We start from the raw sequence: 23,285 nt of genomic DNA on the forward strand, positions 1-23,285 counted from the left end.
ATACGAAGCTAGCATTGAAAAGATGGGTCTAGAAGAGCAAAAATCACTTTATGGTCTGATTGTGTCCAGACCTGTCTGGAGGTGGTCAGGGATGCATTGTGTGCGGATTTCTCTTCAGTCTGGATGCAAATCAGGCTACTAAAAGCTCATACAGTGTGTGACGTCATCAGCACTCCTCCCACAAGTCTCCAGAAAACACGCATTTTGGGACCGAGAGGCACCTTCTCATTATGCCGTTGGAGGAAATACATTCCTATTGTGTGGGGAATGTGTTTGCTGGCCTCGTAAATGATAGCCGACTAGCTAATATTAATAAATATTTTTAGTTCGGCTAAAGTTGTGCTAACTTATTGGCAATTCCTTTAGTGTTGCTTGCTAGATTGCTACGGAGGTTAACTGGCCACTTAGCTACAGTAGTTAGCTTCTGCCATCAGCTGTTGTTTTATCATATTTTGACACTTACAAGGCCTAAACTTTAAAAAAAGATTTGGCAGGGCTCAACATTAACGCTTGTACACGGACAAAAAAAAAAAAAAAAAAGTCTGACAGGAGTATAGATTTAAGTTGTCCGAATGGCGTAAAAAAAAGTATATATTTATTATAATAATACATCACAATATCAAACAATTACACCAATCAGAACTGGATCAGAGGCCAACATTGGTATAATATTCAAATATTTTTTCCATGTAGCATACATACATATAAAATGCCTACATGTCAACGTGTAGGTGACATGCATAGTGGCTACAGCCTCATGTCCAAACCGATGCGGACATGAGGGAGGTGACAGAAAATATAGCCAAACTTTAATGAGACTATTACACTGAAAGAATATATAAATGCAATATGCAACAATTTCAAAGATGTTATTCATCTTGTTATTCAGACATTTAAAATAAATTCAATAGGTCCTAATCTATGGATTTCACATGACTGAGAACAGAGATGTGCATCTGTTGGTCAAAGATACCTTAAAAAAATATATATGTAAGTAGGGGCGTGGATCAGGAAACCAGTCAGTATCTAGTGTGACCACCATTTGCCTCATACAACATGGCACATCTTCACACAGAGTTGATCAGGTTGTTGATTGTGGCCTGTGGAATGTTGTCCCACTCCTATACAATGGCGGGAACCGGAACATGCTGTCGTACACGTCGATCTAGAGGATCCAAAACATGCTCAATGGGTGACATGTCTGGTGAGCATGGAAGAACTGGGACATTTTCAGCTTCCAGGAATTGTTACAGATCCTTGCAACATGGGGCCGTGTATTATAATGCTGAAACATGAGGTGATGGCGGCAGATGAATGGCACGACAATGGGCCATTCTCGTCACGATATGTATGCATTCAAATTGCCATCGATAAAATGCAATTCTGTTCGCTGCCCATACTATAACTATAGGCTACGTGTGCCTTTTAAAAAAAAATAACATGTATTTAGTTCTGTCCTTGTCTATTAAGGAATTGTTACAGATCCTTGCAACATGGGGCCGTGTATTATATGTTTCGTGTTTCGTGTGGACCTAAGGAAGAGTAGGTGCTGCTTTTGCAACAGCTAATGGAGATCCTAATAAAATACCCAAAATTTGTCGACCAGACATTTTTTTATTTTACCTTTTTTTAACCAGGGCCTTATGGCCCGCTGGTCAAAAGTTGTGCGCCATGTAGGGAGTGGGGAGCAATTTGGGACACAACCCTAGTCCCAACCTAGAACAGCAGAACTGACAAACCACAGACAAGACTTCTCCTTTCCCTTTCTCTCTCTCTCTCTCACCTCAGACTACTGCACCATAATAGCCTAAGTAGTGGTTAATGCCTAACAACTAAAGTACTCCATCAAAATATAGCTGTTTATAAACTGTCTGGATACGCTACTTCTTTCCAACAGCCTCAGAAAGCAAAATAGTGTGATAATGCTTTATTCCTCAGGGTTCTGTGTTTCAGATAAGGACTTTAAAGTGGTCCTCAGTTCACAGCAGTAGTTATGTAAGGTGGTGATGATAACAAAGCTAGTGTACCGTAATTTCCGGACTATAAGCCGCTACTTTTTTCCCACGCTATGAACCTTGCGCTTTATACAATGACGCGGCTAATTTATGGATTTTTCCCGCTTTCACAAATTCATGCCGCCAAAAAACTGAGCACCGTCTCAAACTTTCCATCATTCTGATTACGGTAGTCATTTTGTCACCCTCATCATGGCAAAGACACGGAGAAATGCATATGATGCAGCTTTCAATTTGAAGGCGATCGATCTGGCTGTTGGAAAAGGAAATAGTGCTGCTGCACGGGAGCCTTAATGAGTCGATGATAAGACGTTGGAAACAGCAGCGTGAGAAACTGACTTAGTGCAAAAAGACAACAAAAGTTTTCAGAGGAAAGAAAAGCAGATGGCCCGAACTAGAAAATGAGGCTTGGATGAGTTTGCCTCCGGATGAAAGTGAGGAGAGCGCAATGAAAACGATCCAACATCGGATGAAGCAATTCTGAGGCTATTCAACTCCGACACCAAAGGAGATGACTTCAGTGGTTTCAGTGCACAGGAGGAAGATAGTGACCAAGGACTTTCTTGGTAGGCTATTGTTTACTGCTATTTAAAAAAAAAAAATGTTACAAGCCTGTTTCGTTAAAGCCTATTTATTTTTGTTACAAGCCGTGTTTCGTTAAAGCCTATTTATTTTTGTTACAAGCCGTGTTTCGTTTAAAGGCTGTGTAAAGTTCATTTGTTTCAATGTACCGGTAGGCACCTGCGGCTTATAGACACGTGCGGCTTATTTATGTACAAAATAAATAAAAAAATAAAATTCAGTGGGTGCGGCTTATTTTCAGGTGCGCTTAATAGTCCAGCAATTACGGTATTGTGCTGCTGTAGGGAGGACTGAGTGGAGTGTTGCTGCTGGGCTCTGAGGCAGCAGAGGTCACTATAGCTGCCTGCCTGGCTGCCATACATATGCATGTGTACGCACGCACACACAGCACTAAGAGTGTGGGGTGGGGTGTGGCATTGGGCGGTAGGAGGGTATGGCTTTTCTCTCCGTTTCTCTCTGCTAGGAACAATATAATTCTGCAACACTACAATGCAGCAAACACAGCCAGGACAGGAGAGCCACTTAATCAACCAGTGCTGACTAGGTCATTAGTCTAATCTAGACCTTGACTCTTTATAAACAGGGTAACACACAGACGGCTCAAAGGAGAACTGTGTGGGCTCACTGGCTGCTGCTGCTCTGAGACAGGACAACACTACCTGAGGCTAGGTGACGAGAAAGAGTGTGGTGGCCCAACGAGTGTGTATGTAGCAGCCTTTGGTAGAGTATCAGCCAGAACCAATTCACTCCTTTCCCCATATCCCTGGGATAACCCTTCAATGTTTGCAGATCTGATGGGTCTGGATAGTAGCTTTAACAATGCATAAAATAAAGCTCCATCACAGCACAGACAGAGCAGTTAAAATCTATAAAAAACCCAGAAAGGGGAGGATCCGAGCTTGTTATGAGCATGTTGTGACAGAGCATTCCTCTAGAGCACTGTAACTCTCTCTCAACACGACACACCCATCTTTCCAAACCCCATACTACTGTACAATCTTCCACCACACACAGTAACCAATGCTGGAGACTTAGTTTGGGTAGCCTACAACGGCACTGACCGTTTCCAAAACAGGAACCAGAGGGGTATCCTATGAATCAGGTTTGAGAAGTTAACAAGGTAACTTTGGTCATACGAATGTGGCTCACTTTTTAAGTCAATTTATATGGCAACAAATCCATCAGAACTAACCTGCTCCTGGGCAGGCTACACTCTGGGCTGATTTAGTCACACATTAAAATCTAGCACGGACTCGCCCATGGATTGATGTTTCAGCATTGTCTCAATGAAGAGTTCGGCGTTCAAATAGCCAAAATACATGCAAACGCAGTTACAAGCCTGCTGGAGTTAGCGGCAGGCGGACGAGCAATATCTAGCTTGCGTCGTAGGATACCCCTCTAGACTGGATAACAACAAACATCAACATAACACCGCAATATTGCATTCCTTATGTGTAGCAGCCAGGTAGTCTAGCTACTTTGAACATTGCAGTTCAATATAAAATGATTGGCTTACGGCATGCCTGTACAACTGTCTAGACAGAGGAATCCAACGGTGTGATTAAATTTCAATCCATTTACCTTATATTTGGCCAGTGCCTACAGAACAGCTTCCACAACTATGTTGTTTTACTACTGACTGATTGTCTTCTCTTTTAGTGTGTTAACAGGCAACAGACTGCTGGCCCTGATGACAGTGAGTACGTGGTGGGCGTTTCGCTGAAGTGCAAAGGCACACAAACATCTCTCGGTGCATCCTTACTTTAGGCTAGTCACTGACCCCAAAAGACTTTCCTGACTTTCCCCACTAGTCAAAGAGTAGCCATTAGTTGAAGTAATGGCCACAATGTCTGCTACAGTTCCAAAAGATAACTATGTTTAATCCTGAATTTATTATAAAGTACTTTATTTAAACCGCAAACATTTCCTGAGCATACTGAAGATTGTGACAGTTCACTACCAGGCATTTATTTAGTTTAGTAGGTCTATGAGGAAACTTATTGAACCAAAATGTTCCTCCCAGTACATTCAGCTTCTCACTCTAATGTCCTGGGTATATCTGAGCAGCCCATGCAAACAAGATTATTGTGAATTATTAATATTACAGTTCTGCATGGTCAAGGCAAGGCATGGACAGCAGGGTAGAGCAGAATGCTTCATGTAGCCAGGGAGGGAGAGGGCAGGCAGCTTCAAGCTTGATAAAAGACAGAAAGGCCAATGAAACCCCAGAGTGAACACCAAACACATCTACATTACCCGATACCCACTCTCCAGGACATTCACTATGGATTAAAATCAAAGGAACGTTGCATGTGTTCAGCAGGACAGAATGTTGTGGAACATTCAGATATAAATATATTATCTAGAAGTTCAGATGTACATCTCTGACATTGACTGGGCGAGACCTCTGACATGTCAGCTCTATTTGTGGCATTTCTATGTGGACCCTTCAGTTTGTTGAGTGAGGAGGGGGGTGGGGGTTATGAGTCAGCACTGCTGGGTTTGTGTCCACATGTGCAAGGGACAGCAGGAACTCCAACAATGAGCAGAGCAGGGCCACTGCAGGTGCAGCCTAGGCTGTGAGGAGGGAGGGTGAGGGCAGGGGACAGGCCACATTCCTCATAAGAGGCTTTAAAAAAAAAATGTTTTGTGGACAGCCTTGCAAGAGGCATGGTTAATACAACTATGAGCTAACTGTCTGCTCTCATAAGCTTTCTGTCCTCTGCTCTCTGGGTGGGGTAGTGGGGAAAGTTTAAGCTCTTCTTAGTGTGAAACCAACCTGAGGGTTCCGATGAATGCCCGAAACATCAAGCTTTTAATAGTCGTTTAAATAAAATAATGTTTAACAGAAAGCGAGTGTTTCACCTTTTCAATTATGATAAAAAATGGTGGTTGCACCTCAACTCTCGCCCTCTTTAAGGGAAATATAATATATTCTGATCTGCAAGTATGATGAGGGACTTGAGGTGCTTGAGTGGGGGAATTTGAAAGTGTAACAATCCTGGCAAATAAATGAACGCCAAAATAAATGCATTGGATTACTTTGGTTAGGCCTATTAGCATAAGAGAATCACTAAGGTTAATTATGTAAACATTCACCCATAGAGAAATTGTCACCCGTCTGTCTCAGTCAACAGTAATTATCATTTGAGACTATTCTAACAACAATAATTACAGGAGACAGATGTGCACTAACTGACGTTACAGGACAGATGATTTTCCTGTTCCTCCCCCAGGTACACAGGCAGGATAAGGTCTCCTCTCCAAGTCCCAGCAAAGCCAATTATGGAAATATTCACCCAGAGAGAATAGGACTATACTAGAGCATGCAAATGGATTGACGACAATGGGTTGTTCTGCTTGACTTCCCACTGGGTTTGTGTTAATAACCTACATGCAATCTTTGCCTGAACGCATTGGGCATGTGTGAATACCCATACTTGCATTCAAAATAATAGGCTGATTAGGTATGTGAATTTCTTAATTTCGTACACTTTAAAATGCCAGGATGTCATTTAGGCTTTTCATTTAGTAGAATTTGCTGAACACTATTGAGGAAGATAAGCAACTTTACAGACCAATGTTTGACAACAGCTGATAATCAGATAAGAGGACAGGGGTAAGTAGTAGGCAATACAGATTTAGGATAGTAGGCAAGAGATTTTAAAACCACAGACAGCTGCCAACTTTGTCCAAAATCAGTCTATAGTTTTAAGATGACTGGAGTTTGTCAAATATTTAAGTCACTAACGTCACAGTGCTACTTTGCAGATAATAACAAGGCAGCCAAAAGTTCTATATTAACCAGCAACTAAGAAATAGGACTGATTTAGAACTGGTTCATGTTAAATTTTATGGTACGTTCAAGGTTTGTTGCATTGATGTTACGAAAAAAAAATTTTGCTAACCAACTTTTGCCACTGTATCTAAAGTGTGCCAACTTAATTTAATCTAAAGTCCAGTGTGTCTGGTATTAACTGATATTTCTCACACAGCTTAGGCATACTCAACTCTTACCCTACGAGGTCCGGAGCCTGCTGGTTTTCTGTAACTAATTGCGCACACCTGGAGTCCCAGATCTAAAATCAGTCTCTGATTAGAGGGGAACAATAAAATTAAAAAAGCAGTTTAACTGGCTTCTAGGTCCATAATTGAGTTTGAGGGGTATATGCTATTCAAAATAAGGAACCTCACACACAACCATGGTTAAAAACAAAACAGTGTGCTGCTTACCTCTATAGAGTGTGATGGAATCTTCAGTTTGGAAAGGCTGGGCTTGGTGCTTTTCAAGTCTGGTAATGGTTCATGATAAGACTGTCCATGGAAGCCTTCAGGAGAGGGCTTGAAGTCCGGAGACTCGCTGGTCACCTGGTCCTGGCCGTCCATGGGCCGGACGTAGGCTGTGGGCTTCTGGGGCATGACCAGGTTTAGTTTAGAGGCTAGTGGTAGAGGGAATGTCTGAGAGGGCACGGTTGTTGCTCCCTCGATGGCCAGAAGTGGGATGTCTCTCTGGGGGTCATCAAGACGGGACCCCTCCATGGGGACAGGGGAGGCGGGGTGCCTCTCGGGGTGCAGGGGGGATCCTTGGTGCCTGTCGGGGGTGTCCTGGTGCTCAGAGTCGCTGGGGTCACTGGAATGTAGGGGGGATAGGGGCTCAGCTGGGGGGGTTAGGGTGGAGAGGACCGGAGTAAGACTGGCACACTCCCTGAGGTCTGGCCAGGGGCAGGGTTCAGCTTTCCCCTGGATGGGATCAGGGCTGGCCTGGCCTTGACTGAGACCCAGTGAGGACTGGGTGTGGGAGGAGGGACCAGGGAGCCTCTTCAGAGGCTGAGAAGTTTGACTGCTAATGGAGGGACCACCACTACCACTCCGGCCTGCCCTGTACAGAGGAGTGTTCTGGAATGGAGGCTTCACTCTGTCTCGGCTGTGAGATGGCCGCCTATATGTTGTGGTGACGTGAGATGAAGGGTCATTAGAGAAGCTACTGTCCAAACACAGATGAGAGTTGGGGTTTTTCACATCTTCATAACTACCCAGCATCCTCTGTATACGGCCGGAAAGCTCATCTCCTTTGTTTGTCTGAAACAGAAAATAAAAGTTTAGGTTCCGCAGACAATGTTGGGACAATTGATTATAACAGGGTTCTTATCAGATCAGCAATGGTTGTTGTTAGCCTTGAAAATGAATGATAGAGAGTAAGACGAGAATAACAATAGCATCTTGTTACACGCTCTTTCTTGTTGTAGAAGTCGACCCCAAACTGCTAACGCGTACTTAAGTCCAGGCCTACCTTTTAACAAAACCGAGAGCAACATGCAGTGAGGGTGATATTGTAGTCTACAAATAAAACAAGCATGTCAGTTTAGGTGAGGATTTCTGATAAACATTTATGTATCTAAATGTACTGTTGCCCTTTGAGTCTGTGTATATATCGCCCAAAATATCAAATATTGGCTGACTATTTACGGCAACCAACCAATGTGACCTTACAAAGTGGTAGACTAGACAAAGTTCTCTCTGTGACAGTAGCTAGCTTACCCCCTGGGGTTGGATTCCATGTATGGGCTCACTAGTCACGCCAAACAAAATCCTCAGAAAAGGGCAATGTCGGGTTGAGGTGGAAGGATGTGTCCTAATTCGCCACCCTTCTCCCAAATCGAACACTTGCCTCACGGGGGAGCGTGCTATGCCACTGCTTATAAGTATAAGAAAGCTAAGATGTGTCAAAAACATGATATCCAATGCCCTGTGTACACATTCGCCAATACTGTATACCCCAGTATAGTATAGAAACGTTATGACACTGGATACCGCCCAACCCTATTTTCAGCTGATAGCAGTGGAACCCGGTGTAGGCGTCTGCTGCATTAGCCCAGCGGTGACAAGAACCGACGAGTTGTGCGTTCCGAGATGCCATACTGCACACCACTGTTAGTTGCCCGTTTGTGTCCAGCCTGTTAACTTGCATGATTCTTGCCATTCTCCTTCGACAAGCTGTTTTCGCCTATAAGACTGCAGCTGACTGGATGTTCTTGCTTGTCACACCATTCTCGGTCAACCCTATCAACTGTCACGCGTGAAAAGTGCAGAAGGCAGGCCATTTCTGAGATACTGGAACTGGTACCCCTGGCACCGACAATCATACCACGCCCACGTTGTTAAGGTCACTCGTTTTGCCCATTCTAGTGTTCAATGGAACAGTAATTGAATGCCTTCGATGACAGTCTGCCTCCTTTATATAACAAGCCACGGCAACGTGACTCAATGTCTGTAGGAGCGAACTATAAACTGGCCACCCGCGTGTATACCATGTCCATGCTCCAAGACAACTCCATCAGACCCAATATGACCGCATCGTGGTTTCAATGGTTCTGAACACTTTAGTTGCACGTTTCAGCCGCAAACGTCCTGGACATGTTATTTGATGGATCTATTTATTCTGGAGCCGCCCATAGCAGCAGGCCTGTGCAGTAGACCGGAGTTCTAGAGTTGTTCTCAAGAAAACGTCTCTAATGTCTGAGCTACAGTTCTATTACGACCCATCGTGGAAAGCTTAGACGCTCATGAACACGCACGTGTTGACAGTTTTGCTCTACGAAGCTCACAAGCCACACAGAATTCATTAGAATGCAAGTGCTTTCCTACATAGAATATCATAAGGAAGAATTGCATTGTGATAATCCCGGATGTTTTCCTGAACTTTGTTATAGCTACTAGACATACAAACAGATCACAGACATGGGTATTAGACAATTGCAGTCTAGAATGATTTATTAATTAACTCCGCAAACCAGTTATATGGGATATCGTGATATTTGGAGTATCGTAGAAGAGGTCTCCCCAAATATCACACAACCCTACTAGGAACTTACATTAGAGGAGAGGAGAAAGGCGAGAACTGCCATGAGCCTGGAGCTAGCATATACTTCAGTTACTACTAGACGTCGACCACATTGGGATTACAGAAGGGTATGCACACAGGTGACCACTTCCTGAGCAACTCATAAATTACATCAAGAAGCTCTGAAGAGTTTCTCATAAAAAGGTTGGAGACGGGTTCACAACACCTCTCTTAAGAGCAAACAGCAACACAAATAGTACACAGTTCTACATGGTTATTAGAACTGAAGGAGGACATAGGCCTAGAGGTAAACAGGAACCAAACTCACCTTGTAGGGTTCCCCAAAGAGGGGAACGTTCTCCTGGTAGAACTCCTTCTCCTGGAGGCCTTCCTGGTTTCGCCTCTCCCACTCTCGGATGCGAAGGAGATTCCTCTCTTCATTGTAGCTGCAGTGAATCAGACAGACACAGGGCGTAAAATCGGCGCCACTGTTTACTCATGGGCCAAATCATAACTTGAAATGTGTGCGCAAGTCAGAATTTCTGTAGACATGTATATGATTTACACAGAAGTTTGAGTACACACCTAGCCAAAGTACTGTCCAGGGGGATGTCATAATGTGTGCCCATCATAACTGGAGATGGGTGTAATCTGGGTATGTGTACCAATTATTTCTGGAGACAGGTGTAATGGGGGATGTGTACTTATATCGGAAACAGGTGTAATATATACAAACACAGTCCTATGGGGTTGGCATCCCATTTGTTCCAAACACTACCGCTGGACTGGGACACTGCCAGAAGACATGAAAATGGATAACATCAATTTATTTTACTGGGGGAGAATAGGCTTTTAAAATCAGTTTGGTGGCAGTAAGATGTTTGAGTGTGGTTAATTATAATTCCTAAAACCAGGACTCAAGCATGGATTACACTTGAGGCCCAAGCGATTTCCACAGAGTTTGGTATGCCTGCCTTTTCCTGTTACACTCCTTGCCTATGGAATAGCCTGCAGACTAAACTTGAGACTCTTGTCCCCCTTGCCCATTTTAAACATTACTTGGAGGATTTTTATTTTTGTATTGCTTGTAACTGCTTCAGGTAATGCAAGTTCTTGTGCTGTTAGTGGAATAACCTGTGTAAATGTAACAATCTTTTTTGTGTCATCTGTGATAGTTTTGTTTGTCTTGTGTAGTTTCTTAATCATTGTACCTGAACTGTATGTGTAAACATGTATACGCAGGGCACAGCTGTAAAAGAGACCTTGGTCTCAGTCTGTGTTCCTTGCTGAAATAAAGGTATCATAATATATTCCAGATGGAGAACTGGCTGTAGCTTCAAATTTTAAAAAAATTAATAAAATCTGGTGGTTTGCCCATGAGCAAGGCACTTAACCCTCATTTGCTCCAGGGGTGCCATACTACCATGGCTGACCACGTAAAACAACTCTCATTTGCTCCAGGGGTGCCGTACTACTGTGGATGACATTGTAAAACAACACATTCCACTGCACATCCGGTGTATGTGACAATAAAACATGACAACATTTGACTGCCAACAACAAGACAAGTGAGGTGGCCTAGTTAAAGACAATTTTTAGCACAGTTGATTATGAATCATTGAGACTGGTCAAAGTACCAAGCCAGCCAGCACAGAAAGTTAGAGAAACTACTCAGGTTCTCCTTCTAAACAGCACTCAGATTTTGTGTAGTTTGTTGGAACAAGTTTCGTAACCCTAGCAGACCTTCATAATCCTATCCAACCAAAGAAAATTATTCAAACTAATTAGCCTAGGTATGGTAGTCGGAGATAAACCTACACAGTAGAGTTGAATGTGTCTACAGCAGCTCAGGGGAGTCCAAAGGAGCCATAAGGCTGAAATATGATTTTAAGTGTAAACCACTTAGGCTTGGGCGGTATCCAGATGTTCACGTCGGCAAAAAAGTTACGACAAAAAAGCCCATTGGGGTTCTATTACAAAAACACTAACAAAATTAACAGCGAAATCACACAGACGATGTTAACTAAAGGCTAACGAGTGAAAAGAAACAAACGAATTGCAAAGACTGGCAAATCCAGTTCAGAGTTGAACAAGCATAGCTAGTAGCGACCGAAAATCATTCTTCTGCTCCCTTATAATTAGCCGTGATTGCATTTTTGATTTGTTTTTTGTGAGACATGTGGCCACTTTGGTTTGTTTCCCACTGCTTCAATTGAAGGGTGTTGCACCACTCTGTTGCTCCCGCTATTCATGACTTTATTAGGTGTGACTGCATCGGCCACAGAAAATTCCCCATGCATGCATTCAATTTATTTAGTCAGGCAAGCACATTCTCACATTTGAGAATGTAATAATAATAATTTGAACATCAACGCATTGGCAAGGACCAATAAATCAAATTGTATGTCACATGCACCGAATACAACAGGTGTAGTAGACCTTACCGTGAAATGCTTACTTACAAGCCATTAACCAACAATGCAGTTCAAGAAATAGAGGTAAGATAATATGTACTATTTACATAGTCCTAGACTTAGCACTCTGGTACCACTTGCCGTGCGGTAGCAGAGAGAACAGTCTCTGACTTAGATGACAAGAGTAATTTTTTGGGCCTTCCTCTGACACCACCTAGTACATAAACTCAGCCAAAAAAATAAACATCCTCTCACTGTAAAGTGTGTTTATTTTCAGCAAACTTAACATGTGTAAATATTTGTATGAACATTACAAGATTCAACAGACAAACTGAACAAGTTCCACAGACATGTGACTAACAGAAATGGAATAATGTGTCCCTGAACAAAGGGGGGGGTCAAAATCAAAAACAGTAAGTATCGGGTGTGGCCACCAGCTGCATTAAGTACTGCAGTGCATCTCCTCATTGACTGCACCAGATTTGCCAGTTCTTTCTGTGAGATGTTACCCCACTCATCCACCTTCAAGTTTCCGGACATTTTCTTGGGGGGGGGGGGGGGGGGGGGGGGGGAAATAGGCCTCATCCTCTGAGTCAACAGGTCCCAGATGTGCTCAATGGGATTGAGATCCGGGCTCTTCGCTGGCCAATGCAGAACACTGACATTCCTGTCTTGCAGGAAATCACGCACAGAACGAGCAGTATGGCTGGTGGCATTGTCATGCTGGAGAGTCATGTCAAGATGAGCCTGCAGGAAGGGTACCACATGAGGGAGGATGTCTTCCCTGTAACGCACAGCGTTGGGATTGCCTGCAATGACTCAGTCCGATGATGCTGTGACACACCGCCGCAGACCATGACTGACCCTCCGGCTCCAAATCGATCCGCTCCAGAGTACAGGCCTCGGTGTAACGCTCATTCCTTTGATGATAAACGCGAATCCGACCATCACCCCTGGTGAGACAAAACCGCGACTCGTCAGTGAAGAGCACTTTTTGTCCGTCCTGTCTGGACCAGCGACGGTGGGTTTGTGCCCATAGGCGACATTGTTGCCAGTGATGTTTGATGAGGACCTGCCTTACAACAGGTCTACAAGCCCTCAGTCCAGCCTCTCTCAGCCTATTGCGGACAGCCTGAGCACTGATGGAGGGATTGTGCGTTCCTGGTGTAACTCAGGCAGTTGTTGTTGCCATCCTGTACCTGTCCCGCAGGCGTGATGTTCGGATGTACCGATCCTGTGCAGGTGTTACATGGTCACTCATATACAGTGCTGTGAAAAAGTATTTGCCCCCTTTCTGATTTTCTATACTTTTTCACATTTTAGATACTGAATATTATCAAATCTTCAAACTAAAGCAAATATTAGATAAAGGAAACCTGAGTTCACGAAAACGAAACAAATGATTGAATTAAGTTATGCAACACCCAATTCCCCTGTGTGAAAACATAATTGCCCCCCTTACAACCAGTTACTGAGTGTGACACCTTTAGCTGCAACGACTGCAACCAGTAGTTGTTCTTCCAGTAGTTGTTGATCAGGGACCTTAATTGCCTACAGTCTGTAAGCAGTTAGTGTCTTAACGACCGTTCCACAGGTGCATGTTCATTAATTGTTTATGTTTCATTGAACAAGCATGAGAAACAATGTTTAAACCCTTTACGATCAAGATCTGTTATTTAAATTTTTACATATTATTTTTGAAGACAGGGTCCTGAAAAAGGGACGTTTCTGTTTTTGCTGAGTTTAGGTCCTGGATGTCAGGAAGCTTGGCCCCAGTGATGTAATGGGCTGAGCATTTTCCATTTTATTTATTATTTAGACTTGGCAAGTCAGTTAAGAGCAAATTCATATTTACAATGACGGCCAAACCCGGACGACACTGGGCCAATTGTGCACCACCCTATGGGACTCCTTATCACAGCCGGTTGTGATTCATCCTGGAATCGAACCAGGGTCCGTAGTGACGCCTCCAGCACTGAGAAGCAGTGCCTTAGACCGCTGTGCCACTCGGGAGCCCACAGTTGCCATACCAGGTGGTGAGGCAACTGGTCAGGATGCTCTCGATGGCACAGCTGTAAAACTTTGAGGATCTGGGTACCCACACAAAATCTTTTCAGTCTCCTGAGGCGGAAAAGGAGTTGTCGTGCCCTTTTCACGACTGTCTTAGTGTGTTTGGACCATGATAGTTTGTTGGTTATATAGACACCAAGGAACTTGAACCTGCTCCACCACAGCCCCGTCAATGTGAATGGGGGAGTGTTCAGCCCTCCTTTCCCTGAAGTCCATGATCAGTTCCTTTGTCTTGCTCACTTTGAGGGAGAGGTTGTTGTCCTGTCACCACACGGCCAGGTCTCTGACCTCCTCCCTATAGGCCGTCTCGTCGTTGCGTCATCAGCAAACTTAATTGTGTTGGAGTTGTGCTTGGCCACGCAGTTGTGGGTGAACAGGGAGTACAGGGTAGGGACTAAGCACGCACCCCTGAGGGGGCCCCGTGTTAAGGAACAGTGTGGCAGATGTGTTGTTGCTTACCCTTACCACCTGGGGGCGGCCCGTCAGGATCCAGTTTCAGAGGGAGGTGTTGAGTCTTTGTGGGCACTATGGTGTTGAATGCTGAGCTGTAGTCAATGACCAGAATTCTCACACAAGTGTTCCTTTTGTCCAGGTGGGAAAGGCCCGATTGAGATTGCGTCTTCTGTGGAATCTTTTAGGGTGGAATGAAAATAAGAGTGGGTCTAGGGTTTCCCATAGGGATGCACGATATATCGGGTAGCATATCGGAATTGGCCGATATTAGCTATTAATGCCAACATCGGCCCGATGTCTAGTTTAATGCCGATGTGCAAAACCGAAGTCAAAGCTGACGTGCATATGTATATAATGTAAGTAGATGACGTACGTATATAACGGCATGAAAAATACAGCACTACACAGAACAAAAGCAGAAAAATACTATGCTACTTGCTAAGGGCGTCACGACAATGTCAGTCCCATGCAAATGCTGATTCTGACAGCACAGTGGGTCGACAAGGATTTCGTAAAGAGGAAAGCCGTAACGCATGCTCAAGAATGTGCTGGTTCTCATACTGCTGCTGCCCTTTCAATGGCATTTGAGAACATGTTTGAAACATGAACACTCCTAGCGCCATTCGAACAACTGACTTTAGAAATAAGCTAATCAACTGCGTCTGCAGCAGACGTGATACCAACTTTCATGGCATTGAAACGCCTACCCAACAAAACTGCCGACACAGAACGTGGGTTTAAAGCGTACAAAAGTACTCAGCTGTGAACAAGCGATTCGGTGGCATTCTCGCTGAGCCTCTTTACGGTGTCGCCACCATGCTCGATGTTAGGTACAAGGAACGCTACTTCGATGCAAACAAAAAACAGTGTTTACGTGAAATGTTACATACACAGCTGGACAAGATGGAAAAGGACACAGTGAGTGTGCACTGAGGAAGAGAGGCCATGGACAGACAGAGCTGAAACTGCACTGCTTGACATGCATGATGAGATCCTGGTTGAGAATGAAACAAATGAACGAAACAGCACATCAAGTGAAATAAATCGGTTTTGATTATGTTTTAATGGTACTGGGGACATATGTAAATGCCAACAAATTAACTTTTGTCAGTGTGGTGTGTGTGAAACCTAAATTTAACTAGGCAAGTCAGTTAACTTTTTAGGGATAGGGGGCAGCATTTTCACTTTGGATGAATAGCGTGCCCATAGTGAACTGCCTCCTCTGTCCCAGATGCTAATATATGCATATTATTATTACTATTGGATAGAAAACACTCTGAATTATGTCTGGGAGTATAACAGAACTCATTTGGCAGGCAAACTTCCAAATAGGAAGTGGAAATTCTGAGGCTGGTTGATTTTCAACTCATCGCTTATTCACATCCCAGTAAGATATGGATCTGTTCGCACTTCCTACGCCTTCCACTAGATGTCAACAGTCTGTAGAACGTTGAATGAAGCCTCTAGTGTGATGTGGGGCTCGATGGCAGCTATTTGAGTCAGTGGACTGGCAGAATACCAGTTCCTGGTCACGCACATTCCTCATGATATCGCCTTGCGTTCCATTACTTCTGTAGACACAAAGGAATGCTCCGGTTGGAACGTTATTGGATATATATGATAACAACATCCTGAATATGATTCTCTACTTAGTTTGACCAGTTTATTCGACCTGTTATATAACTTTTTGAAGTTTTCGTCCGAGTTCGCCTGGACCGGCGCCAGCATTTGGACATGTGAACTAAACGTGCTAGCAAAAGTAGCTACTTGGACATAGATATTTGACATTATCAAACAAAACAACAATTTATTGTGGAACTAGGATTCCTGGAAGTGCATTCTGATGAAGATCATCAAAGGAAATATTTATGATGCAATTTTGTATTTCTGTTGACTCCAACATGGCGGAGAAATGTTGTGTATATCTGAGCGCCATCTCAGATTATTGCATGTTGTGCTTTTTCCGTAAAGTTTTTTTTAAATCTGACACAGCAGTTGCATTAAGAACAAGTGTATCTTTAATTCTAAGTAAAACATGTATCTTAATCACAGTTTATGATGCGTATTTCCCGTTATTTGATGTGGCTCCCTGCAATTTCTCCGGATATTTTGGAGGCATTTCTGAACATGTCCCCAATGTAAACCGAGATTTTTGGATATAAATATGCACATTATCAACAAAACATACATATATTGTGTAACATGATGTCCTATGAGTGTCATCTGATGAAGATCATCAAAGGTTAGTGATTCATTTTATCTCTATTTCTGCTTTTTGTGACTCCTATCTTTGGCTGGGGAAAATGGCTGTGTGTTTTTTGGACTTGGCGGTGATCTAACATAAATATATGTTGTGTTTTCGCTGTAAATCTTTCTTTTAAATCGGACACGATGGGTAGATTAACAAGATGTTGAATTTCCCGCACTGCCTTTTCAGCGGAATGTTGTGGGGGGGGGGGGGGTCCGCTAGCGGAACGTGTGTCCTAGAAAGGTTAAGAACAAATTCTTATTCACAATGACGGCCTACCCCGGTCCAACACGGAAAACGATGGGCCAATTGTGCGCCACCCCATGGGACTCCCAATCACGACCGGATGTGATACAGCCTGGATTCAACCAGTGACGTCTCTTGCACTGAGATGTAGTGCATTAGACCACTGCGTCCATGTGTCTGTGTTTCAACTATTTAACTGTACTAGAATGCTTAAAAAGACAAAATTATCATTTTTTTGGCAAGGAAACAGCTTTTATCTCAAGGCCATCAGACTGTTAAACAGCCATCACTAACAGAGTGGCTGCTGCCAAAATATTGACCCAAATCTCTAGCCACTTTACTAAAAAATTGGATGTAATAAATGTATCACTAGTCATTTAAACAATGCCACTTTATATAATGTTTACATACCCTACATTATGCATCTCATATGTATATACTGTACTCTATACCATCTACTGCCTATGCCTTGTCGTAGCTGAATCAGAATTAGTTAGGTAACATAGATAAATAAGATGTTTTATTTATTTCATAATATGCAGAATATCAGAAAGGGAGAAGGGCTCCACTATGTCTGTACGCTAGTCACTCCCTTTTCCCATTGGGGGGAGGAGTATGGCAGTGTCTGGAATCATTGTATTACCCCTCTGATGTGTTGAACTTATCTTTCATAGTATATGACCTAGAGGCTCACTCCCCTTTCCGAGCTTGTCCAGGAGGGGGAGTATTTGAGATGGGGGTATCTAGAATTGACAATTGATATATGCCATTGGATGAGGTAATGTTTTGGTCCTAAGTGGTACCAAGAACGAGATTAGAATCTCGTCTAAAGAGACCAAACTGAACGATAATGTATAGCTAATGCTATCTGGATGGGATACTCCTCTTTCAAGTAAAAGGTTCTTTGTAATGTTCCTAAGATCTGTTATTCGTCATGTAAGATGAGGGGTGTATCTTTTCCATAAAAGATACTAAGAATTGTTTTGGAAGGACTCAGAGAACTCATTTATAGACACTGAATTGATCTGAGAGCCAAAAGGGCTATGGTGAAGCTCGTATAATTAAAGATGGAGTGTAAAATATAACTGACTTGTGTGTGGTTTGTAAACTCTTTCCATTTAGTAATACAGGAAATTTTCACGACAGCCTTTCGGACATCGCTCATCCATATATTTATATGTACATATTCTTATTCATTCCTTTGTTGTTGTGAAATTGTTAGATATTACTGCATGGTCGAAACTAGAAGCACAAGCATTTCGCTACACTCGCATTAACATCTGCTAACCATGTGTATGTGACCAATAAAATTTGATTTGATTATAGGTGGAGTTATGGGCCAATTTGCATATACTACGCTAAATGCATATTTGACTGGGTCTATGGTAAGCTATGTAAAATAATGTGACCGGTGAAATTAATAACACAAGCTGACTGCAGGTAAGTTAAAAATTAGCTACAATTAGGGTTGCAAAGGGTCGGAAACTTCCGGGAAATTTCCATCGCATGCGCGGTGCACTCTTCCGACACATGAGCAGCTGATTCTCAAGATCTTGCACACTAATGAGATGCCATTGAGCCCACACTACTACACTGTAGTAGTAGGACTACATGATTTATGGTAAGTTTTGATTACAATATACTGGGTGGGGTGAATGTATTTTATATGACATACATAATTTTTTGTTAACTAATAAATAGTAACCTACAGCAACGGGTGTTTAAATTATTTCTAACTTGTTAACAATTTCTGCTAGTTAGTTTTTGCTACCATGTGGGTTTTAGCTTGCTTGAGCCTGCTAACTGGAGGAGTGTTAATTCACCGGTTTCCATACGTTTCATTTTAAAACATTTACCTTACAAAGGAGTTGTTTAATCTAACTACTTAACTATTTACCTGTACATGGAATTGTATTTGTTGTTTTTTTTACTCATTTTTTTCTAATCTTTACAAGAAAATGCCACGGGCACTATCTGATGTGTGGAGACATTTCACTGCAACTAATGTAGAAGGAAACACTGTGTACATTTGCAAATACTGTGCCAAATCATATGTGAAGAATGCAACAAAGATGCAGAATCATCTGGCCAAGTGAAAAAAGTTCCCTCATGGCTACAACTAGCAATCTGACAAAAGTCCCTCTACTTCTATTTGAGGTGAAAATGATGAATCAGACACCTTATCGATAGCAACAGCTCATGGTCCTTCTGGAATCATACGTTTTTTTTTTACTCAATGGAGGAATGTAGTCAGAGAAATGCTGATGAATGTCTTGCTCGAGCACTGTATGCAACTGGTTCACCTCAGATGCTCACAGGCAATGTGTATTGGAAGAGATTTCTGAATGTTCTTCGCCCAGCATACACCCCTCCAACCAGACATGCTTTATCTACTCATTTGCTGGATGCAGAGCTAAACAGAGTTCAAGTGAAGGTCAAGCAAATCATAGAGAAAGCAGACTGCATTGCAATCATCTCTGATGGGTGGTCGAATGTTGGTGGGCAAGGAATAATTAACTACATCATCTCCACCCCTCAACCAGTATTCTACAAGAGCAGACACAAGGGACAACAGACACACCAGTCTCTACATTGCAGATGAGCTGAAGGCAGTCATCAATGACCTTGGACCACAGAAGGTATTTGCACTGTTGACAGACAATGCTCCGAACATGACGGCTGCTTGGTCTAAAGAGGGCGAGTCCTACCCTCACATCACACCCATTGGCTGTGCTGCTCATGCATTGAATCTGCTCCTCAAGGACATCATGGCACTGAAAACAATGGATAAAATCTACAAGAGAGCCAAGGAAATGGTTAGGTATGTGAAGGGTCATCAAGTTATAGCAGCAATCTACCTCACCAAGCAAAGTGAGAAGAATAAGAGCACCACATTGAAGCTGCCCAGCAACACCCGTTGGGGTGGTGTTGTCATCATGTTTGACTGTCTCCTGGAGTGGAAGGAGTCTATCCAAGAAATGGCCATATCACAGTCTGCCAACATGGACAGCCCCATCAAGAGAATCCTCCTGGATGATGTATTTTGGGAGAGTGGTATGCAGCCTGAATCTCCTGAAACCTATAGCAGTAGCCATTTCACGGTCTGAGGGAGACAATGCCATCCTGTCTGATGTTCAGACTCTGCTCGCAGATGTAAGGGAAGAAATCCGTACTGCCCTGCCCATTTCACTGTTCCTCCAAGCAGAGGAAACTGCAGTTCTGAAATGCATCAAAAAGCGTGAAGACTTCTGCCTGAAGCCAATACACGCAGCGTACATGTTGGACCCCAAGTATGCTGGCAAGAGCATCCTGTCTGGTGCAGAGATCAACAAGGCCTATGGTGTGTCATCACTACTGTGTCTCATTCTTGGCAGTCTGGCGAAGTACACTTACAAGCAAGGACTTTGGGATGGAGATGCAAATTGGCGGTCGTGCCAACATATCTCATCAGCCACCTGGTGGAAGGGACTTTGTGGATTTGAGGCTCTTTCCCCTGTTTCCTCCAGCATCCTCCAAATTCCACCAACATCAGCCACCTCAGAGCGCAACTGGTCCTTGTTTGGGAACACACACTCCAAAGCACACAACAGGCTGACCACTACAAGGGTTGAAAAATGGGTGGCCATTCAGGCAAATTTGAGCCTTTTTGAGCCTGACAAGCCATCCTCAACAAGGTTGGAAAGTAACAGTGAAGATGAGGCCTCAGAATCTGATGTTCAAAAAGGTTGACATTGAGGAGGTCCAGGGAGAAGACATGGAAGCCTGAGAGGAAGACAACCAAAGCTTTAGTTTCTAGACTATCTTTTTACAGATATGTTGAAAACGTTTTGGGAGATGCGATGGATCATTGGGGATCATTCAATATTCCCTTTTGTTGTTCAGTGAAATCATCCTGTGTAGAGTCAACTCATTTAAATAAAGTTCAATTCATAATAGTTTTTTTTCTATTGGAAGGATTTAATAATTTGCAATTATGTCTACTTATGATAATGTAAAAGGTTTATGTTTCTATCTCCATATGATATGGTAAATATATCCAATGCCAATTTGCATTAATATTAATTTGCATATATTTCCATTAATGCCGATATATTCCCATTAATTCACATGGAAAGTTTCCATCTCTGAATATTCCACAAAATGTGCAACACTAGCTACAATTATTCAAATGTATTGAAAAACTTCAAAATAAATAGTTGACGGTATTGGAAAATCACTCCGTGGCTTTTTCCAAACACCCCAGTATATGGTACAGTGCCTTCAGAAAGTATTCATACCCTTTGACTATTCACACCCTACATTTTGTTGTTACAGCCCAAATTTAAAAAATGATATTTTTTTCTCACCCATAATGACAGTGAAAACATGTTGATTTTTTTTCTTCAAATGTTTTGGAAATACAAAAACATCTAATTTACATAAGTAAATTCACAGTATACATAAGTATTCACATCCCTGAGTAAATACTTTGGGAGCAATTAAAGCCGTGAGCCTTTCTAGGTAAGTCTCTAAGAGCTTTCTACACCTGGATTGTGCAACATTTGCTCAGGATTCTTAAAAAAAAAAAATATTCTTCAAGCTCTGTCAAATAGGTTGTTGATCATTGTTAAACAACCATTTTCAGGTCTTGCCATAGATTTTAAATCAGATTTAAGTCAAAAATTTAACTTGGACACTCTGTATTCTTGGTAACTCCAGTGTAGATTTGGCCTTGTGTTTTAGGTTATTGTCCTGCTGAAAGGTGAATTAATCTCCCACTGTCTGGTGGAAAGCAGTTCTTAGCTCCATTACGTACATTTTTTCTCCTGAAAACTCCCCAGTCCTTAATTACAAGCATACCCATAACATGATGCAGCCACCACTGTTGTTGAAATTATGGAGTAGTACTAATTATTACCCTCTTCACCCCATCTCAACTTACATCTCTGCTCCCTGTCATACACGAGGAAGGCACATGAAAACACCAGGCAGAGGACTAGCTGGGTCATTCCTGAGAGCTAGGCCTACTTCTACAGCCATCCAACACATAGATGGATGGCTATAGAGATTATGTGTAGTTCCTGGCTTTTCAGAAGGGATGCAAGAATGAGCCTAAAGTTACAAAAAAATGTAGGCCTATAGCCCAACATTGCACAAGACCAATGTCTGCATGACATCAGTAAAATGCAAACTGCATACTAGCTTAGGCCTACACGCAGAACTTTGGCAGGCGTCTGCACAGAAATTCCTTCAAACCACAAAAGTGGGATGATGGAAGGCTTTTAGCTTCATAGGAGCCTCAAGGCATTCTATAACAGCAGCATACAAGCCTCCACTAAAGAGAAGGGCTGTGAGATGAGTGGAGCAGGGACACAGCCTCCTTCCCCTGCAATGGAGAAAGGTCAACATGTGGGTTACCCTGTACCATTAGGCTACTCAGAACTCAACGACTAACATAGATTGGGGGTGGTGAAAAGATATTCAGGCACTGATGGTAAACACAATGGAAGTGAAATACAAAACTGTATTAATTGGCTATGTCATAGCTCATTTCTAAATATAAATATTGGCATATTACTAGCAAAAAAATATTTGTATCTGCTATATGACAAGTTATTCAGTGGGTGATGAGGATTGCCCCCCTAATATAATAGTGGTAGTGGCTCAGCTCTCACACACACACATCCAGCTCAGCTCCTGACTAATCAAATCGGACTGAATCGTCGTTCAAAATAAAAAAGTGTATCTTTCCAGCATCGTGTCAGAGCCCATTTATCTAGATGCGTATTGAATCGTGCTTGTAAGGAGAGATTCACATCCCTACACGATACCAATTTTGCCATACTTCATAGTATTGATGAATCTGATTTAACGTTTTTAGAAAAACAGTCCTAATGTTGGAAACAAACATGTCATCCAGAGTCACGTGTATTTATTTCCCAAACTATATCACACAATATTGTACATACAGGAGGACTTTCCTGCTTCATGTTTTCGCCATGGAAAAACATTGATACTGTTGTCACAGCCCAAGCTAGTAGGCTAGTTCTCCTGGGCTACACACCTTTAGGATTAGCTTCATGAGCACACATCAGCTGGCTACAATAGTCTCTTCCAGTAGACAGGTCTAATGCCATACCAAAGCAGTCGACCAATTTAACTTAAAAGAACCCAAACAGGGATGTACTTCTGTGAATATTATTTTTATTATTATTAACTCCTGTTTTGAGGTCAGTGTTGTGACACCGAGTGACAGAGCCTCGCTTGCTATTAATCTCAAACCTGATATTCAAAGTTGATGATTATCTTCAAAGATTGCTAGAAACGTACAATTAACGCGCACAATGTTAACTTCGCATTCCTTCCTTTCCCTGAGTTTGGGGCAATGGGCTTTATTGGAAAACAAACAGGTTGGGAAAATGTTTTCAATTGAGACC

At 42.6% G+C, this 23,285-nt stretch overlaps 1 protein-coding gene across 2 annotated transcripts in view; it reads right to left on the reverse strand.

Annotated features, from left to right (window-relative positions):
- The window catches only part of LOC129819098 (AF4/FMR2 family member 1-like), a 77,617-nt gene that overhangs the window by 53,259 nt on the left and 1,073 nt on the right, over positions 1 to 23,285 (reverse strand). For both annotated transcript variants that reach the window (XM_055875664.1, XM_055875663.1), the window contains exons 2-3: positions 9,767 to 9,884; positions 6,831 to 7,676 (exon numbers count right to left, since the gene is read on the reverse strand). In XM_055875664.1, the coding sequence (XP_055731639.1) occupies positions 6,831 to 7,676; positions 9,767 to 9,884 (964 nt within the window). The remainder of the gene's footprint in view (positions 1 to 6,830; positions 7,677 to 9,766; positions 9,885 to 23,285) is intronic.

The sequence above is a fragment of the Salvelinus fontinalis genome, chromosome 21 (genome assembly GCF_029448725.1).
Source record: "Salvelinus fontinalis isolate EN_2023a chromosome 21, ASM2944872v1, whole genome shotgun sequence".
In the NCBI taxonomy this organism is placed as follows: Eukaryota; Metazoa; Chordata; class Actinopteri; order Salmoniformes; family Salmonidae; genus Salvelinus; species Salvelinus fontinalis.